The 19,952-nt window shown below is 40.3% G+C and overlaps 1 protein-coding gene across 3 annotated transcripts in view; it reads left to right on the top strand.

The window, feature by feature from the left end:
• Mon2 (MON2 homolog, regulator of endosome-to-Golgi trafficking) overlaps positions 1-19,952 on the top strand; it is an 82,162-nt gene that overhangs the window by 49,390 nt on the left and 12,820 nt on the right. The window contains exons 21-33 of one of the 3 annotated variants that reach the window (XM_050163864.1): positions 89-199; positions 2,462-2,637; positions 4,255-4,417; positions 5,895-6,188; positions 7,051-7,249; positions 10,081-10,706; positions 13,279-13,422; positions 13,991-14,008; positions 14,292-14,420; positions 15,702-15,892; positions 16,952-17,012; positions 17,913-18,036; positions 19,262-19,380. In XM_050163864.1, the coding sequence (XP_050019821.1) occupies positions 89-199; positions 2,462-2,637; positions 4,255-4,417; positions 5,895-6,188; positions 7,051-7,249; positions 10,081-10,706; positions 13,279-13,422; positions 13,991-14,008; positions 14,292-14,420; positions 15,702-15,892; positions 16,952-17,012; positions 17,913-18,036; positions 19,262-19,269 (2,244 nt within the window). In that variant the 3' untranslated portion in view covers positions 19,270-19,380. Of the gene's footprint in view, positions 1-88; positions 200-2,461; positions 2,638-4,254; positions 4,418-5,894; positions 6,189-7,050; positions 7,250-10,080; positions 10,707-13,278; positions 13,423-13,990; positions 14,009-14,291; positions 14,421-15,701; positions 15,893-16,951; positions 17,013-17,912; positions 18,037-19,261; positions 19,381-19,952 lie in introns of those variants that run through there. The other 2 variants (XM_050163862.1, XM_050163863.1) reach the window with 2 other exon arrangements.

Below are 19,952 nucleotides of genomic sequence, written 5' to 3' on the forward strand. Positions count from 1 at the left end.
CATTGTTTTTTCTGTTCTTGGATTAATGTGTGTTTTTTACCTTATGTATACAATGAAATGTGGTTTTATTGACCTTGTGTTTCTTCAGGTGTGCCAGCACCCAAACTCTCGAATGAGAGAGTGGGGAGCAGAAGCCCTGACGTCCCTCATTAAAGCAGGGCTGACATTTAACCACGAGCCGCCGCTGACACAGAACCAGGTAACCGTCACTTAAGACGCAGTTTCATCTCATGATATTCTAGAATAAATTTTCTTTTTCTTTTTTTTAGTTTTTTGAGACAGGGTAGCTTTGGAGCCTTTCCTGGAACTAGTTTTTGTGGGCCAGGCTGGCCTCAAACTCACAGAAATCCACCTGCCTCTGCCTCCCGAATTCTGGGATTAAAGGCATGCACCACGGCTGCCCAGCCCTATGATAAATTTTCTTTTGTGAGACAGAGTCACCCGTAGGGTGACCTTGAATTCTTGGGCCTCCTGTCCTTACAGCGCAAGAGCTGGGGTTTTAAGATGTGTGCCACCAAGATAATATCTTAAACAATATTCTATCTTACTTGTAGGCTGTGGGATGCTTATTAATTTAACAGTTTTAGGATTTGTTCATAAAAACATTTCAGTGAGGCTGAATGAAGTTAGCAACTGCCCTGGAGTGGTTCTCTAGCCCGCAGATCGCCCTCTTCATCAAGGGCATTCCCTGGCTTGTGCCTGCCCTTCTAGGACCCACTCCTCTCGCTGTTCTCACAGGGACAGAGTGTGTGTGTGGTGTGTGTGTGTGGTGGGTGTGGTGTGTGTGGTGTGTGTGTGTGGTGTATGTGGTGTGTGTGTGGTGTGTGTGTGTGGTGTGTGTGTGGTGTGTGTGTGTGGTGTGTGTGTGGTGTGTGTGTGGTGTGTGTGTGGTGTGTGGTGTGTGTGTGGTGTGTGTGTGTGGTGTGTGTGTGTGTGGTATATATGTACTGCATGTTGGTCCAGTCAGCTGTGGAGGCCAGTGGTGGGATGTCTCCTCTCACACTGTCCACTTCTCTTTTGAGACAGTGTCAGTGAGTCTGGAGCTCTGTGCTGCTCTGCTCTCCCCACCCCCAGTGTGCTGTGCCTGCCTTTCTCTGTGGTGCTGGGGATCTGAACACATGGCCACACGGCAAGGCTTTACCCTCTGAGCAGCTCCCCAGCTCCAGTAAACCAGATTCTATTATTTTTAAATCATTTATTTTTATGTTCAGAATTCCCTTTTGTACTTAATTTTCTCTCTTTCCTTTACCTTTCACATATATTTTAAAGTTTTTTTTTTTTTAATTCACTGAAGTTTCACTGTTTCAAGACTGAATAAAACAAGCATCTAACAGCCATTACGGTTCCCCCACTCAGCTGCATCCACTGCTCTTGATGTTCGAGGACAGGCTCTTGCTACAGAGTCCTGGCTGGCTGCAAACTTTCAGTCCTGCTGTCTTTCTCTCCTGAGTATTGAAATTGTGCACATATGCTGTCATGCCTGGCTCTGATTTGAGGCTTTAAAAAGCTATATAAACTAATGGCTGACAACGTGGCTTAGTGGGCAAAGGTGATTGCCATCAACTCTGACTCCCTGGGTTCAATCCCCAGGACCTCCATGGTGCAAGGAGTGAGCTGACTCCTACAAGTTGTCCTCTGACCTCCACATATATGATGTGGCACACATTCATACATACTAAATAAATAGTAATAGAAATAATTTAGAATCATTTTGTGTTCACTTTATTATCCTCAGTGTCTGCTCAATATCCAGTGTACAGGGAAAACTTAATAATTGTTTAGTAAGTTAGCCACATAAAATAGGAGACAAGAAAATTTAAAATGAAGCACTTCTTAGATGCTGAAAGGATGAAACAGTGCTCTTTTTCCCCAACAAATTTTGTGGCTTAACAATAATTGTTACTAATGCATGCAATTTCAAACTATTATACTTTTTATTATATCATACTTGAGAATTTTACATCTAAATACCTGCAATACATTAATAAAGTAAATGAAAGATAATACTAGATATTGGGAATTCGTTTTTTCTTCAAATATAGCTAAAGATATATTTCTTTAATGAGCTCTATCTCTAGGGGATCTAAGAACTTGGTGACTCCACTTTTATACTGAAATTTAGCATACTGTAGATTGGTTTGTTTTCCCCCTTTACTTAAAAGTAGAGATAAGTAACAAACCTCTAAAGATTACTGCTAGAGAAATCAAAGTCTGTGTTCTTTTTGTGGGGGACTTTATTTCCTACAATATTGTGGATGGAGGCAAGTTGAACCCTCAGAAGGAACAGGAGAGAAAGGTGGTGCACTTTGTGGTCCCAGCACTTAGGACGCTGAGGCACAAGACTTCTAAGACCAACCTGGGCAGCACAGAGATGATATTGCAAGAAGATAAACGGGATGTGGGGACAGCTGCAGCAAGAGCCTTGCTGTCTTTTTCTAATTAGCTTCTTGTCCCCTTTTAGAGACTGCAGCTGCTTTTGTTGAACCCATTAAAGGAGATGTCCAGTATTAACCATCCAGATATTCGACTCAAGCAATTAGAATGTGTGTTGCAGATTCTGCAGAGTCAGGGAGACAGTCTGGGACCTGGATGGCCATTAGTTCTTGGAGTCATGGGAGCCATCAGAAATGATCAAGGGTAAGTGTTTGAAATGGATACCCAGCATGTAAGAGAGTTAGAAGGGACCCATCCTAAAGTCCTGTAGTGAAAGATTTTAATTTATCCTTTCCTGCTCATGTCCAGGATTCATCAGAACCTACCATAAACTACCCCCAATTAGCTCTGGGAACTCTCAAGTATTATTTTGGTTTTCAAAGGAGAGAAGATATGCTGTTTTATTATGACATTTATATTAGATGTAAGATCTTACTATAAGATAAATAAACTAACATAGCATAACAGATCTAAATGACCTCATATATTAAGTTTTAAAAAATGCTTTAAAATAACTTTATTCTTTTGTTTCTTAAACATTTCTTCTGTGTTTACTGTATCCCAAACACTGCACCTGTTAACTGTTCTGTGTACACAAATAAATGGCCACTATTCTAGACTACAAGAAAGAAAACTCTAGCGGTGAGGGGTGGAACCAGAAGTATAAATTCTTATAAATAGCTTCATGTGCTTTTAAAAGCTATTTGCATTCGCCTTGAGTGTATTTGGGTGGCATTTTAGGGTTTTACACAGGGGAGTGATATAACCAGATGTGGCTGTGACATAGTGACTCTGCTGTCTTAGCAGTAAAAGGGAGTTGAGGGACTATAGTAGGTTGACTCTGGAGGCAGAGGGAGAAATGGCAGTCTAGAATGATCCTCAGATCTCTGACTTAGGTAAACTCTGGAATGTGATGCCATTGAATAAATAGGGAATACAGAAGGAAGAGCACATTTGAATGGGATTTAGGGTTTTACATACTTTGTGATAGAAGACGGGTGGAGCAGTTTAGCAGGTACTGATACATTTGTCTGGAATTCTGCAGTATCACATATAGTTTTCTTTCAGTGACACATACAGTTGAGGTTTTGTTTTGTTTTGTTGAGACACGGTTTCTCAGTGTAACAGCCCTGGCTGTTCTGGAACGTAGGCTGGGCTTGAAGTCACAGAGATCCTCCTGCCTCTGCCTCCTTAGGGCTAGGATTAAAGGTGTGTGCCACCATGCCCAGCTATCATTGAGTTTTATATTAAAACTATTAGGAAATTAATGAGACTATTAGAAAAAATTAATGTTTAAGTATTTATAATAGTAAATTTCCCTAAAATAGCATGTTAGAATGATTATCGTAAAGAAGACCAGTTTACACCAAGTTGAAGTTTATCTTCTCAACTCAGTGCAGTTTACAGAGTAGGAAGTATGCTGTAAGGATGAAATAAATTGACATGCGTTCAGCACTTAGGAACTCGATAGCGTATTGAGAGCGCAATAATTAGTAGTTATTGTTTTCCTTTACATTGTTTACCCTTTGTTCTAGCCTGTTTTCTATTGCTGTGGTAAACACCATGACCAACAGTAACTTGAGGAGTAAGGGTTTCTTTGTCTTAACACATCCTGGTCATTGTCCATCATGAAGTCAAGGCAGGCTCTAAAGCAGAAGCCATGGGGGAACCCTATGTACTGGGTTGCTTTCTTTGGATTACAACAGGGAGGACTTCCTTGTTCGAATTCTAAACTAAAGTTGGCTTGCTTGACGTTATTGTAAGGTGTGTTCTTACACCTTTCTTTTAAATGTGCATTATCTGTTTCCTTTGTGTTTTTAGAGAATCTTTAATAAGAACTGCCTTCCAGTGTCTTCAGTTGGTTGTGACAGATTTTCTACCAACGATGCCTTGTTCTTGCCTACAGATAGTTGTAGATGTTGCAGGTAGCTTTGGACTTCATAACCAGGAACTTAATATTAGTTTAACTTCAATAGGCTTATTGGTAAGTATCGTTGCTTTTCTTGATTGTTATATAGTAAGCAATGAATACAAGTGTGGTCTGGGATCTGGAAGTTTTTCCTGACTTCTAAGTACCAAACACATCATTTATGGCTAATGAGATAGCCTAGGAAACAAACCATCACTAGCAGGACAATGGACAAGCTTTAACATTTATGAGGAGAGGCCTCAGGGAGACAGTCGTAGTAATACATAGAAAGGAGACTCAGGATTTGTTGTTAGTGTGCAGATGTAGTGATCTTAAATAACCTTAATTCATTTTCATAGACTATTTAGTTTACTTTGTTTACAACTTGCATAGACTTGTAGTCTGTCAACAATACAGTTAGACCCGGGAGATAACTTGTTATAGTGGAAGGCTCCGGAGACAGGCATGTGTGTGTTTTTTAGCTCTTGCTGGTTATTGAATTATTGACATTTAGTTTCATTTTACATATTGTGAGTACAGAGGTAGTATGTTAGGCAGTGCAAGTATCACACATGAAGCAAATATGAAGAGAACAGGCTCCAATATTTGTAGTTTATCTAAGGAAATTATTTGGACTCTCTCACCTGTGTGTTGAAATTGAGAAAGTTCATAAAACTGAAGTTAAATCTCTGTCGTAAGGTGATTAGGTCTTTTTTTTTCTCAAAGATTTATTTATATTTTATATACATGAGTGCTCTCTCTGCATGTACACCTGCACACCAGAAGAGGGTATCAGACCCCACTATAGATGGTTGTGAGCCATCATGTGGTTGCTGGGAATTGAACTCAGGACCTCTGGAAAAGCAGTCAGTGTTCTTAACCCCTGAGCCATCTCTCCAGCCCTGGTTAGATCTTTTTAAAGGCAGCTGTTTAGCACCTCCTAAATGTTTTACTCAGAAGGTCCATAGAATTCAACTGTAAACTTACACACAGAGTCGGTAAGTTAGTGTTTTTCTGTGAAAACTGTGACCGTGGAAGACAGTGTCATCTCACATACAGACCTGTTGACAAAGAGCAGCTGGGTGATTCAGGCTCAGTGTCCGCTAGACGTTCCCTCCTTTACTTTACATTGATTCAGTGTTGGAGCCACTGTGCTTCCATTGTTGGCCATCACCATGAATTCACATACTTCATTATCCTCGAAGGTAAAGCCTTTGGTATATGTGAAGATAGCAGCTAGTATTTCTGTATGAAATTATAAGTGATTAAGTGATATGAAGAAATTAATTTGTTGTGGTAATGTATTGTTTTATAGTTAACAATTATAATGGCTAGGCACTATGTATATCAATACATTGAAGTTCATTATTCTATATAATTGAAAATTTTCATAATTAAAATGTACAGGACAATGAAAGTTAGTGCTTAGACAAAATAGCCACATTCTCTTGAAATTAGACATTCGAATGAGAGAGATGCTTTTATTGAACCTATTTTGAACTTTAAAACAAAATTTGTGAATAAAGTTATATTTTTATACTTTTCTTTTTAGTGGAATATTTCAGATTATTTTTTCCAAAGAGGGGAAACTATCGAAAAAGAGTTAAATAAAGAAGAGATGGCCCAGCAGAAGCAGGCAGAAGAGAAAGGAGTGTCTCTAAATCGGCCATTCCACCCTGCACCGCCCTTTGATTGCTTGTGGCTGTGCCTTTATGCAAAGCTGGGCGAACTGTGTGTGGACCCGCGCCCCGCTGTGAGGAAAAGTGCAGGGCAGACTCTGTTTTCTACAATTGGTGCACACGGGACCTTGCTGCAGCATTCAACCTGGCACACGGTTATCTGGAAGGTACTGTGAGGTGTTTGGGGCTGGTAGCTTTTAGTTGACATGTGCTTTTACAGTTTACATCTTCAGGTAAATGTGTTGCCTTTGTAAAGAATCATTCCCATGTATTTGCCTTCATTTTTACTCTGTGTGTTTGTGTATCTGTGTGTGTGTGTATCTGTGTGTACGTGTGTGTGTGTGTGTGTGCACCCCCAGAGACTAGTTTCTATCTCCATCCCCTCCCTCCTCCATCCTGTTCTCTCTGATAAAGCAGAGTCCCCAGTTCCTTACAGCAGCATATGAAGACTTGTCACCCTTTTCCTCCACTTTCCTTTCATCTCCTGGCCTTCTTTCTTTCCTTTCTTGTTGTTCTGCTGGGAATGGAACCCAGCACTTTGTGCCTAACATTGTTAATTCATCTTTTGAAGTTCTGTCTCACAAAGCTCGCCTCCTCTGCTCCTCTGTTCGCTTCCCCACCATCCCATTTGCTCTCCGTTTCCCTTAAGTGCAAGCATTGGCCGAGTGCTAGCTAGTGTTTACTTGGTGATTGTTTTCCCAACACTTCATTTAGTCCTGAACTCAATCTGGACATCTCCATAATTAGACTTTTTGCCTGGAACTGCATCCTTGTCTCAAGTATTATCCCATACATGTTCCACTGATAACAATTCTTAGCTGATGTTCTGTCCAGTTGGCTTTACGTTTTCATATTTTATGACTTTAAGGATACGTTTAAGAGTACATGGTTACCTGTTTTAGTCAATTTTCTCTAACTTATGTAGTTTAATAAAATTGTTACATGTTTTTATAACTTCTAGTTTATTTTGCCATTACTTAAACTATGTCATCAGTGACCTTTTTTATGACCTTTAAAATAAATATCTAGGTACTCTTTCATCTACTGGACCGAGTTCGAGAATCTTCTACGACAGCAGACAAAGAGAAGATTGAGTCTGGAGGCGGAAATATTTTAATTCATCATTCAAGAGACACAGCAGAAAAACAGTGGGCTGAGACATGGGTCCTGACATTGGCTGGAGTGGCAAGGATCTTCAATACCAGACGATACCTATTGCAGCCGCTAGGTATATAAATGTTTTCTTGTTCTGGTTACACAAATTAGGTTAAAAGAATTTTGGAACACACATAGAAAATTCTTTTGGACTTGATATATAGAAGCTATTCATGCAAATTGGTGGTTCTAAAACATGACCAAGTTTATAGCTAATTTTGTAGAAAACATTTGGTAATTCTGGAGACTTTCTTATTGTTGCACTGTGAAGGGATGAGTGCTACTGTCACCTGGAGTGTAGGGCCAAGAAATGATGCTGTACATACTGGAGTGTACAAGACAATGCCCAAAATAGAGATTGTCTAATTAGGGATGGCGGTGAGTTTGAGGCAGAGAACCCAAGGGAGGGTTGGATTGCTTTTGGTTTGGGTGGCAGTGTTGGGGACAGTACAGAAAAGTGGACAGCGGTACTGTTGGACAATCAGTGGCATAGGAGAGGTCTCCACACCTGTGTATGTGAGTGCGTGATGGTCAGGAGACAACAGTGGGTGTCCTGCTGTCACTCTGCACCTCATTGTCTTGAGATCAGTCTCCTACTGTTCTGCCCCACAGCACTGAGGCGTGGCACACAGCCACATCCAGCTTTTTATATGGGGCTTGGGGGCTTGAACTCATGTCTTCATGCTTGCACAGCAAGCACTCTGAAGTTAAAGCACATGGCACTGCACCTGTGTGGTTGTTTTTAAACATGGATCCTCGAGATTACACCCGGCTCTTCATACTTGCATGGCAAGCACTTCACCAAATGAGCCAGTTCCCCAGCCCCCTCAACAGTTTTAGTTTTCTGTTTTGTTTTTGAGACAGGGACTCTGTACATATACATAGCCCTGGATGTCCTGTAGCTCACTATGTAGACCAGGTTGCCTCTGCTTCACAAGTGCTGGTATTTAAAGGTGTGTGCCACCACACCTGGCGTATTTTGTTTAATTTAGGTTTTTCTCTGAGTGTATAATTTACATTTGATGAAATATACAATGCATCACTGTTTAACACCTGTTTTGGACCTTATGCCAGCAGACATGAAGTGCTAAGTATTGATTTAGTTCTTTTTTAAATGAAAATATAAGGCAGCTCAGGTGGCTTAGATAATTTTTTATAATGTGAAACACTAGTTACTTTTCTTTTAACAGACATATGTGCAATTATATATATTTATATGTGTGTATCTATATCTATCTAACAGACCTATGTGCAATTATATATATATACACATACATACACACACACAGACTTTTGGAAAGCTAACTTACTGGTTGATGTTTTTCATGTTTGCTTATTTACTGTGTGTACGTGGTGAGAAGCATGCACACATGCCATACATAGCACATGTATGGCGGTCAGAGGAAAACTTGCAGGAATTAGTCCTCTCCTTCTACCAGTGTGGGCCACGGGAATTGAACTCTGGTCTTCCGGCTTGGTAGCGAGCTTCTTATCACCCATCTTGCCAACCAATGAACACTTTTCTTCTTTTGACTCTGCGATGCATTTTATCCTAACTCATTACTGTTGTAAAAAACATATGTAAGAAAACTCAGAGCTCTAAATTTATTGTAACATGAGAACTAAAGTATAAAGTCAAAATGTTATGCAGTATGACATATAGATCATTTAAACATTTAGACATTAAAATCATATATTATACTGTTAATGTTGTATCTTCTCCAGTGATTAAGAATGAGAGCATCTTAGGCTAAAGCTACAGTTTGGTGGTAGAGGACTTGCCCACCATACATGAGAACATCAGTTCAGGAACTAATACTGAGGGGTAGGGCATGTGTTTAAATTAATAATAAAAGTAAATGGAGAGGAGACCATGTCACTGAAAGCTTTTGTTTTTATTCTATTCTCTTTAGGCAAAAGTAAATAAAATCTCTACAAATCGTTATGTTACCTACTTAACATATACATACCTATTTATAGAGATTTTCTATTATTTCTGTGTTATGGCTTTTTTTTTTTATTTTCTTTGCTTGTTTTTCCAAAACAGGGTGTCTCTGTGTAGCCCTGTCTGTCCTGGAAATAACTCTGTAGACCAGGCTGGCCTCTTAAGTCAGAGATCTGCCTGTCTATACTGGGATTAAAGGCGTGTGCCACCACGAGGCTGTTTTGCTGTCCTTTTAATTTGCATTTTTTATTACTTGTGCATGGGAGGGCATGTGTGGGTATTCTCAGCTTGCATGTGTGGGCATTCTTCTCAGCTTACGTGTGTGGGCATTCTGCTCAGCTTACGTGTGTGGGCATTCTGCTCAGCTTACATGTGTGGGCATTCTGCTCAGCTTACTTGTGTGGGCATTCTTCTCAGCATGCATGTGTGGGCATTCTTCTCAGCATGCATGTGTGGGCATTCTTCTCAGCATGCATGTGTGGGCATTCTTCTCAGCTTACGTGTGTGGGCATTCTGCTCAGCTTACGTGTGTGGGCATTCTACTCAGCTTGCATGGGGAAGTCAGAGGAGAGCTTCAGGGAATTGATATTCTCCTGGCACCTGTTTGGCACAGGGTCTGTTTCTGCCACTCAGTGTACTTAGGGTAACTGGCTTGTAGTGGCAGACTACCCATCATTCTTTGGGTTATAGAGGGGAGCTACCAATCATGCTTTGGGTTAGAGAGGGAGCTGCTCATGAGGCTTTTGTGATTCTGGGGATGGAGCCCAGTGTGAGGCTGTGCAGCAGGTGCCTTTCCTCTGAGCCATTTAGTCATGGTTTTAGTACCTTAGGACCTACTTAGATTCTTTTGAGTTTGGTGTCAGTTTAAGCAGAAAATGAAGCAAATATGCTCCAAAGTGTTTAAGAGAATGCGGTCATTTTTGTGCTAATTGTCCCTCCTCCCCCTTTTCTTGGTGCAGGAGACTTTTCAAGAGCTTGGGATGTTCTTCTTGACCACATTCAGTCAGCCGCACTCAGCAAAAACAATGAAGTATCCCTGGCTGCTCTGAAAAGCTTCCAGGAGATATTACAGCTTGTGTCACCTGTCAGAGACTCGGAGAAGCCTGAGACACCACCAGTGGTCAATGTGCCCGTACCTGTCCTTATAGGAAACATCTCAGGCCCAGGCCTGAACAGGCCATTTGTAAGGACAGATTCCATTGGAGACAAGCTTGGTAGATACAGTGCTGAGCCACCCGTAGTGACTGATGAGCTCGAAGACTTGAACCTCTGGTGGGCTGCCTGGAATACCTGGTATAAGATCGGCTCTGAGAGCACAAAGCCACCTGTAACTTTTGATAAGCTCACCTTCATTCCCAGCCAGCCTTTTCTTACAGCTTTGATTCAGATATTCCCAGCTCTTTACCAGCACATAAAAGCTGGCTTCAACATGGACGACCTGCACAAGTTGGGGGTCATATTGCACAGCGCCGTTTCAGTTCCAATAAGTTCAGATGCGTCCCCTTTCATCCTTCCATCTTATACTGAAGCAGTTCTAACAAGCTTGCAGGAAGCTGTGCTTACAGCTTTAGATGTTCTCCAAAAGGTAATGTCATTTTAATGACTGCATAAACAACAATGAATATGGCTTTCTGGAGTTTTTCATTTTGCAATAAGCTTCATGAGATAAAGTCAGATTTTTTTGAGGTTACTGTGTATGTATACTTTGGGATAGATTTAAGATTGTTAGGATTTTTTTTCTTTTTAAATTTTATTTATATATATATATATATATAATGTTCCGTCTGCATGTAAACCTGCAGGCCAGAAGAGGGCACCAGATCTCACTACATATGGTTGTGAGCCACCATGTGATTGCTGGGACTTGAACTCAGGATCTCTGGAAGAGCAGTCAATTCTCTTAACCGCTGAGCCATCTTTCCAGCCCCTGATTGTTAGGATTTTAAAAACTTATTCTTTTAAAAGAAGTAATTCAGTTCTGCTTTGAGTCGTTAAAAAGTTGCTTGCATCCTTTAATTTTAGATAAAGTTTATTCTGGGGCTGGAGAGACAACACAGGGGTTAAGAACATGGGCTGGGGTTAAAAACCTTCAAGAGGTCCCAGGTTCAACTCCCAGCACCCACATGCCAGGCTACAACTATCTGTAACTCTAGTTCCAGGGACCCAACACCCTCACACAGACATGCATGCCAGCAAAACACCAAACAATGCTCATTTAAAAACAGCAACAACAAAAAAGAATTCAGTATAAAGTGAATTCTGAAATTATTGGTAGCCTATATTAAGACACAGGGTAAGCGTGCCAAAGTAGTTTTCTTGCTACAGGTTTAAAATGTTTATTTTTAGCTGTGTGTTTTCTACAGCAGCAAATCGCAGAATTGTTGGTTTGTTTGTTTGTTTTTGAAGACAGGGTTTTCCTGTGTAACAACCCTAGCTGTCCTAGAACTAGGTCTGTAGATCAGGCTGGCCTTGAACCCACAGAGATCTACCTACCTCTGCCTCCCAAGTACTGGGATTAAAGGCCACAGCCACCCAGCCAAATGACAGATTTAAACAGATCTAAAATTCATTGAATAAATTCAGATTAGAAGAAGAAAGATCATATCAAAATGAAAGAGTTGTTTAGGTTATTGGGGAAGTTGATTCTGAAATTTCTAACTATCAGAATCCTAAACAAGGGCTGGCAGGGCAGCTAAGCAGATAAAGGAGCTTGCGTCCCAGCCCGACGATGGCCCTGGGGCCCACGGGGCAGAAGACACACATCCCAAAAGTTGTTCTACTCTCCACATCCATGCCACGGTGCAAGTGTCTGTACACACACATACACATATGAAATAAATGTTCTAAAAGAAAAGCTGAGCAGAATTGGGTGTAAGGAGTCTTCTCTGACCCCAATATGTGGAAGTCTGAGGCAGGGAGGCTCACGTGAAGTGTGAGCCCAGCCTTAGCTACAGTGTGAAACTCTGCCTTGAGAAACAAACACGGCCGGAAAAGGCCAGCTCAGCAAAGTGTCTGAGATGAGAGGGAGGCAGTCCTGCTGTCCAAGCATCTGTGAGCTGTATGTCTGTCTGTCAGGCCTGTTTTCTAGTTACCCAGCTGGGACGATGAACATGCTGCTGATGTTGCGGTGGTGACCATGGTCCCTATAAACGGCCTCTGGAGGCAGTCAGGCTAAGAGTAGTTCTTTATTTCTGTAATCGTAGTTGCATTGTACAAGAAACAAATTGTGAACAAATGTAGAGTTTAAGATAATCTTACATTCAAAAATTGTTTGAGGGGCATGAATTTCTATAATTGAAATAAAAATAAGTTTTAAAATTTTTCATTGAAGAAAAACTATATTTCATCAAACTTTCCTCCTCTGGTTAAATTACCCAAATCCATTGTATATACATTTCACTAAAGTAAGTAAAAAAGGCTTTCTGGCCAGAAAAGTATTCATCTGGAGAATTCCCAGGTTCTTGAACTGCATATTCAGGTTTGTTACACATGCATAGAAGGTAATAAAGAACAGTACACATCCCCTTTATTTCAAGATAAAACTTTGACTTTTTAATAATTCCACTGTAGCGGAATATCCACAAATAGAATTATCCATTGTGGCTTTAGGAATTTGTTCTGAGCTTTGGCTCTGAAAACAGAATGTAACATCATTTCAAAACCTGATAACTTTTTACCTAACTAAAATAATTTTGCATGAGTTTTTTAAAGATTTACTTTTCAAATATAATGCTGTGAATATATAACCAGGCATGGGGTAGCAACAAGTTGTTGTGCCCATGAGCCTATAGCACTTACAGTGAAGTCAGCTTCATCTTGACCTAGTGCTGGTCTCCTGACTGCCCTGTGGCAAATCTCAGGTACTGTGCCACAGCGTTACCTGGCACCTGTCTTAACATGCTTGCTTGCCCTTTCCCTCCTGTGTTACAGAATAAATCACACTTCATTGGAATCATTTTTAACCTGACTAACCACTTTCAGGTTGGCTTTTACTTTTTAAATAATTGTTTGAATAGCTTGAATCCCAAGTGTGAAAAGATGGCCTATTGCATGAGGTGGTGCAGTTCTTCAGATTCTGTGACTGAACAACTGAGTTCATAGGGAATAACTTTCTAGAGTTCGTGCTGTGCTTTCTAATGTTCACATTTTGTTTATAGGCCATCTGCGTTGGACCAGAAAACATGCAGATAATGTACCCAGCTATATTTGACCAGTTACTGGCATTTGTAGAGTTTTCCTGTAAACCTCCACAGTATGGACAGCTGGAAACAAAGCACATTGCAAATGCAAAATATAATCAGGTAGTTTACAAATTGTGTTTATTCTTTAATGAGTTATGGCTTATCAGTGAGTTCCAATTAAGGTAAACTTTGGCTACCTAAGAAAAGGCGTTCATTTGTACTCGTGTGTTAGAGAGTAGAAGTTATCTGAGACACTGCGTCTGTGAACCTTTTCTTCCTGTTTGTGACTCTCCTCTCCCAGATGGCCCTCCTGAAAGCTCACCTTTCTTCAAAAAAGAACGTTCCATTATACCTTTTTCTTGGCTACCCCATTCTAGAAAATGGCCTGTAAATCTCTGAGCCTAATCTTACCTTAAAATAGTGCAAAGTGAAGAAATCTGCGTGTACTAAATGAGTTATCCATTGCTGGTGTGAAATTTAGTTGGATTTTTACATAAATTTTCATAGCCTTAGTTGGCAAATTATGTCTTCATTTTTACTTAGACAAAAGTAAATTTTTGACTGCATGTACATGCTGATTTTCTTCATTCAACATAAAAATTATAATTATATATAGTCCAGAAGTAGTTTTAATATGTATTAATTTTTCTCATTCTATTTGTCTTGCATCACAATGGAATCACAATAGATCCAACTATTTGCACCGGTGAGTTAAATTTCCTAAAACTGTCCTAACCTACTGGCAACACGTAAAGCCCGCCTTCCCAGTCTTGACAGAATGCTCTCTCTGCCTCCCTAGTAGTTGTAACTTCTGCCTGGCTGAAATGATTTTTAATGAAGTACATATGTTTTTGAAAACTTTGCATGTAATATGATCTGATCTAGAACCAAGGCCTGAACTTGTAAGGAAAGGAGCTTTCTTTTCAAAAACAATCTTGTTTCCTTCAGTCCCATTACCTTTAAATCCATGTGAAAATATTACTTTGTAGGCGGAATGGGTAGCCTTGAATTATGTGCCATTTGCTGAGAGATCTTTGGAAGTAGTTGTAGATTTGTACCAAAAAACAGCCTGTCATAAAGCAGTGGTGAATGAAAAAGTCCTCCAGAATGTTATTAAGGTAATGTATCTTTTTTATCTCTATAATTTTATTTGATATTATAAATTTAGTGAAATATCTCATTAGGCGATATTTTGGAATGGATGAAAAATATTGTTAATTATATTGACCTCAAATGCATGCATTGTATTTAGCAAGCCCTTTTTTAGTCTGTGAGTGACTTTGGGGTGGGGAGTGTCAGAGTACTAGAGATTGATCCCATAGCCTCTCAACTGCCAGGCAGGCACTTTTCTGCCAAACTGTATCTCTAGTCTAGTAAGCGCTTTCCTCACAGTGGATTTGCTATAGTTCTTAAAGAATCCTCTACTCTTAAGGATGCTTAGTTCTCAGGGATGCACTCAGGATCAATCTAACTGGCAATGCAGACTCATTTTTAAAAGAACAGTTCCTTATTTGTATATAGTATATAGATTATCATGTGGATTTTGTCTTTTTTTTTTTAGCTTAAACTCTTGTTCATTGTGTTTCTTCTTCTATTTGAAGTACAAATGTAAATGTAAATGTAAATGTCAAAGTTTTATATTCTGGCATGGTTAATTTCAGTATTAGAAAAAGTTCATTAAAATATTTGAGCAATATTAAAATATTGGCGCACGCCTTTAATCCCAGCATTCAGGAGACAGAGGCAGGCGGATCTCTGTGAGTTCGAGACCAGCCTGGTCTACAAGAGCTAGTGCCAGGACAGGAACCAAAACCACAGAGAAACCCTGTCTCGAAAAACAAAACAACAACAACAACAAAAATTTGAGCAGAATATAGAACTCAAGGAATTTTAGGTGTGAAACTTGAAAGTGATGGTATTTTCACATTATTACTCTCCCCTAACTTCTTTTGAAGGAGAGAGTTATCTGAACAAATTCCTTTCTACTGGGGGAAGCAGGTCAGGATAGATGGAGACAGTGTGAGCACAACATGATAGCAGCGGATATGTGACCCAGCACTCAGGAGGCTGAGGCAGGGAGACAGACAGAGGTTGTGGCCAACCTGAGCTACAGCAGTGAGACTGTGTCCAGTTTACAAACACATGGAGCTTTCAGAGGTCAGATTATCTCAGTGGTGCTGGATTCTTAGCATACAAAAGGCCCTGGGTCTAGTTCCCTGTTCCAAAGAAAATGAAAAGTCTAGGAAGTAGGCTTTGGGGTCTCTGCCTGAGAATCAGTCTGTCTTAACCTGCTTTTCAGGGGAGATCACTGCCACGCTGTCTTTTTACAGCTTTGTTGGTGTTTTGTTTTAAATGCAGCTGTGTGTGTTTTAACTGATCTCAGCTGTCCTCCTCCGCAGACTCTCAGGGTTCCTCTCAGTTTGAAGTATTCCTGCCCTTCGGAAAGCACATGGAAACTGGCAGTAGCTTCTCTCCTCAAAGTCCTTTCCATTGGGCTGCCTGTCGCCCGACAGCATGCTTCTTCTGGGAAGTTTGACAGCATGTGGCCAGAATTAGCCAGCACACTTGAAGACTTCCTCTTTACCAAAAGGTCAGCTCATTGATCTGAAAGGAAGAGCCTTTAGAGAGATGGAAGAGTGTCTGTCGAGTGTTCAGATCTGGGTTGACAGACCCTGACCAGACACAGTGGACGGGCGTCTGTGTGTTCCTTCCTTTCTCACTGCTCGTAACTCCTAACTGACTGGAAGCAGCCAGAGGGGGAAGGACTAGTGCCTGGTGTAGAGGTCTTGGTACTCTTGAAGGCCTGCTAACCGTCCAGCTGTAGTGGAAAACTGTGCTTGATATCGCTAAACCTAAATGCTTTGGTGCTGTTTTATGCCTGCAATATAAAAGGAAGTAATATAGGCTTAAATGTCAAGAAAGCAGTTCAAATTGTGGCCTTGCCATTTATTTCTGTGAGGTGTGGTGGCCGACCGTGTTCTTAGGCACATATGGCCTCAGCGTTCCCTCTGTTGCCTGCGGTCACACTGCTTGCTTCCTGGGCTTGCAGTGAAGATCCACAAGAGTAAGGCAGACAAAGTTCCTACAGACACTGACTGATTTGGCTGTTGTAACAGCAGCACTAATTCAGTTGTTCGTAGACAGTTAATATCTTAGTGTTTGGTGAATTTATGACCATATTACTATCCATAGATTAGAAAGGCTAGAATCCTTGGATTCTAGATTTGATTCTTTCAGAGCTATTGATTTCTCTGTTCTTGTTGTAATAACTTGGTTTTAGAAAATCTAAATCTTTTTTATGGATGTTCACTTATATTTACTGTAAAGAATTCAATGCTTTGTATTACAAATTTATGGACTTGATTGAGGGTCTTTTATGTCAAGATCATTATAAAAAATTCAGATGTACTCTCAATGGTGACTTTAGTTGTGGATGGTATTATCTATAAACCTTTCTTTTTTATACATTATACCAAGAGAAGTTTTAACAAATCATTTATACGAACTACTTGAATTTAAAAGGCCATTCTTTTAAGTGTATGATGATGTCTCAACCTGAGAAGGAAGAGCTAATGTTTATCATTTGAATACTGTTTCTCTCTCCTGTTTGTTTTACCTTTAAAAATCAGATCTTTTTTTTCTTTTTTAGCATACCTCCAGATAATCTTTCTATTCAAGAATTTCAAAGAAATGAAAGTATTGATGTTGAAGTAAGCAAACTTAGAAACATTTCCTGTATTTTTGACTATTGGATGATTATAAATGGGATTTGAACACTTTAAAAGTTTTTAATTCTAGCAGGGGGAAGGGCACATGTGTGCATGTCTCTCTCTGTCTCCCTGTGTGTGTCTGTATGTAGGTCAGAGGGCAACTTTGTGGAGTCTCCCACTTTTACGTCGGTTCTGTACCAGCTGAACCATCTTGCCACCCTGAAGTTTTTAGCTTGAAGTTTGGGTTGGGATCTGTTGTCTTTAAGTGAGGTAGCTTAATTTAAGTTGACCAAGTAAATTATTTTCAGGTGGAGACTTCAAAGCGTATGCATCATCCTAGATTTGTCAAGATGTCCCCTCTGTGCCGTTACTGTTTAAACCCTGGATGAGCTTTTCCTTTCCTCCCAAGGATAAAATAAACTGTGTGTCAGGTTAAGGTATTTAACAAAAATTAGCTGTGCAGTGGTGGTGCACGCCTTTAATCCCAGCACTCAGGAGGCAGAGCTGCGCAGAACTTTGTGAGTTCAAGGCCAGCCTGGTCTATAAGAGCAAGTTCTGGGACAGCAAACCAAAAAAAAAAAAAAAGTGTAACTTTAGTTTCTCATAGTTTATAATTTCTGATTATAAGAAATTTAATCTTATTTTTGGATATTTTATTTTAGCGTGGGTGAGTTTCAGTTTTTCTGTATATTTACATTTGGGATGAAGATCAATCTATTATAAAAATTATAGTATAGTAAACCTTGATGTCAGTGGTCGTGTGTAGTAACAGTAAAACTTCGTGTACTTCTATCAGGGAAGGTTCTTTAATTTCTCAAAAAGTAAAATTTAACTTTTACTCTAGAAATTACACTTGGTCTGTTTCAAGGAAACAACTATCTTTGACCCCCTCTGTTCTAGGTTGTTCAGCTCATCAGCGCAGAGATCCTCCCGTACGCCAACCTTATTCCTAAAGCCTTTGTGGGGCAGATGATGACCATGCTCAACCGGGGCTCCATCCACTCGCAGTCACCCTCGTTTACAGGTGTGCTATTTCAGAGGCTTTACAGTGCTCAGAAGCTGAGAAGGCATCTTTAATTCTCTGTTCAAATGTAAACCAGAGAATGGAGAAGTAATTTTTAGTGATGTGGTGTTGTAGACTGCTAAACTTTATGGGGGAAAGTATAGGTGTGTTCGTATTTGTAAGGTCTGATTAAATAAGTTACGTGGTGCTTCTGGGATCTCATGGAGTCATTTGGTGGACAAAGCTTATAGTTCTGTAAAGTTGTAGATTATTGTCAAGAATGTAGTGTAAAGGAGAATGCTCTGCCACTTAGCATGTCGGTTCTCTAGAGAAAATGCCTTAACATTTGTCCTTAGGGAATGCCTACCGTGCACAGTCTTATGCTGGAAAGTATAACCTTTCTCAACATTTCTGAGAGTAGGCAGCGCAGCTTTAAAGACAGAGCTGTGTTTGTCTGACTGGAAAGCTCATAGTCATCAGGCAGAGACTGTGGGAACATGCTCCCTTCTTGTGTCAGCATGTCTTAATCTGCTGCTGCCTAATCTGTCTTTTCTCATTATTTCTCTCTATGAAAATATGTATTCAAATCTCAGATGTAATAGTGATATCATAATGTGATTTTTTTCTGAGAGATTATTCATTTTTGCAGTATAGACTCTTAATCCTAGCATTTACTACATCCATGAATAATCTGTGATATTTTAAAGAACATTTGTACAGTTTGGCCTCTAGATGGCTCTCATACTACTTACAAAACAAAATAAATTTTTTTTCCACTCATTCAGAAGTTTTAAAAAATTGGCCTGTAAATTAATCAGCATGGGAATTTAAGAGGAAAAGAATTATGTGGACTTAATGTTTGTATCATACTTCTATTTAAAATGCTAGATAGTCTAATGAAGTACAATCGAATGAGGTATAACTATTTCCAACTAAGTCAGCACCGAGGTATCAGGTGTGCTCTCGTCCTAGACTTCTGATAATCTCACTGCTGTGTGTGTATGAAGTGTGCCACACTGAAAGGCACCTGCACACCCTTTCGGGGGCTCTGCATGAAGCACACATCCCTCAGCTTTACCTTCGAGATTGTCTATAAGCACACAGGACATCCCATGCCCAACAAGTTCCTGTGATGGCTGGGTTCTTGGCTGTTTAACAGGACCTGATAGCCAGAGTTCGTAGACTGTGAATGGAAAGGCCAAAACCAACGCGTAAATAAAAGAAACAGAGTTGATTTGTGTTTCAGATTCATGAGGGATAACAGTTTATCACCGTCACGGCAGAGAAGTGTGACAGCAAGCTGGCATGGCAGCTGGAACAGCACACTGAGAACTCACATCTTGAGCCCCTGGCAGGAGCCTCAGAGTGAGAGGAGGAGCTAGGAAGGGGAGGCGTGGTCTGATTGGGAGAGACTGAGACCACACCACGTGAGAGAGAGAGAGAGAGAGAGAGAGAGAGAGAGAGAGAGAGAGAGAGAGAAGGGAGGGAGAATGAGTATCTACTGGGGAAACCTCGCAGTCCACCCCTAGTAACTTCCCCAAACAGTGCTTCCTACTAGGAGCCAAGTGTGCCGATGTCACAGCATCTGGTAAGTAACAAAGTGGAGCAGATGCCAATAGAAAAATCTGCGCTATAATCAAAAAGAAATAAATGGAGCAGAGGTGTCTAATGTGATACTGCGTCTCCAGGAGGGACAGAGAAATATCGACAAGGGAATTTTTGAAGACACGTATCTTCACATTACATATTTTTTTAATTTTTTTAAATATTTATTTATTATGTATACAATATTCTGTCTGTCTGTACGCCTGAAGGCCAGAAGAGGGCGCCAGACCTCTTTACAGATGGTTGTGAGCCACCACGTGGTTGCTGGGAATTGAACTCAGGACCTTTGGAAGAGCAGGCAATGCTCTTAACCACTGAGCCATCTCTCCAGC

Source organism: Alexandromys fortis, unplaced genomic scaffold (genome assembly GCF_014885135.2).
Source record: "Alexandromys fortis isolate MF-2015 unplaced genomic scaffold, M_Fortis_MF-2015_v1.1 scaffold_125, whole genome shotgun sequence".
NCBI lineage: Eukaryota > Metazoa > Chordata > Mammalia > Rodentia > Cricetidae > Alexandromys > Alexandromys fortis.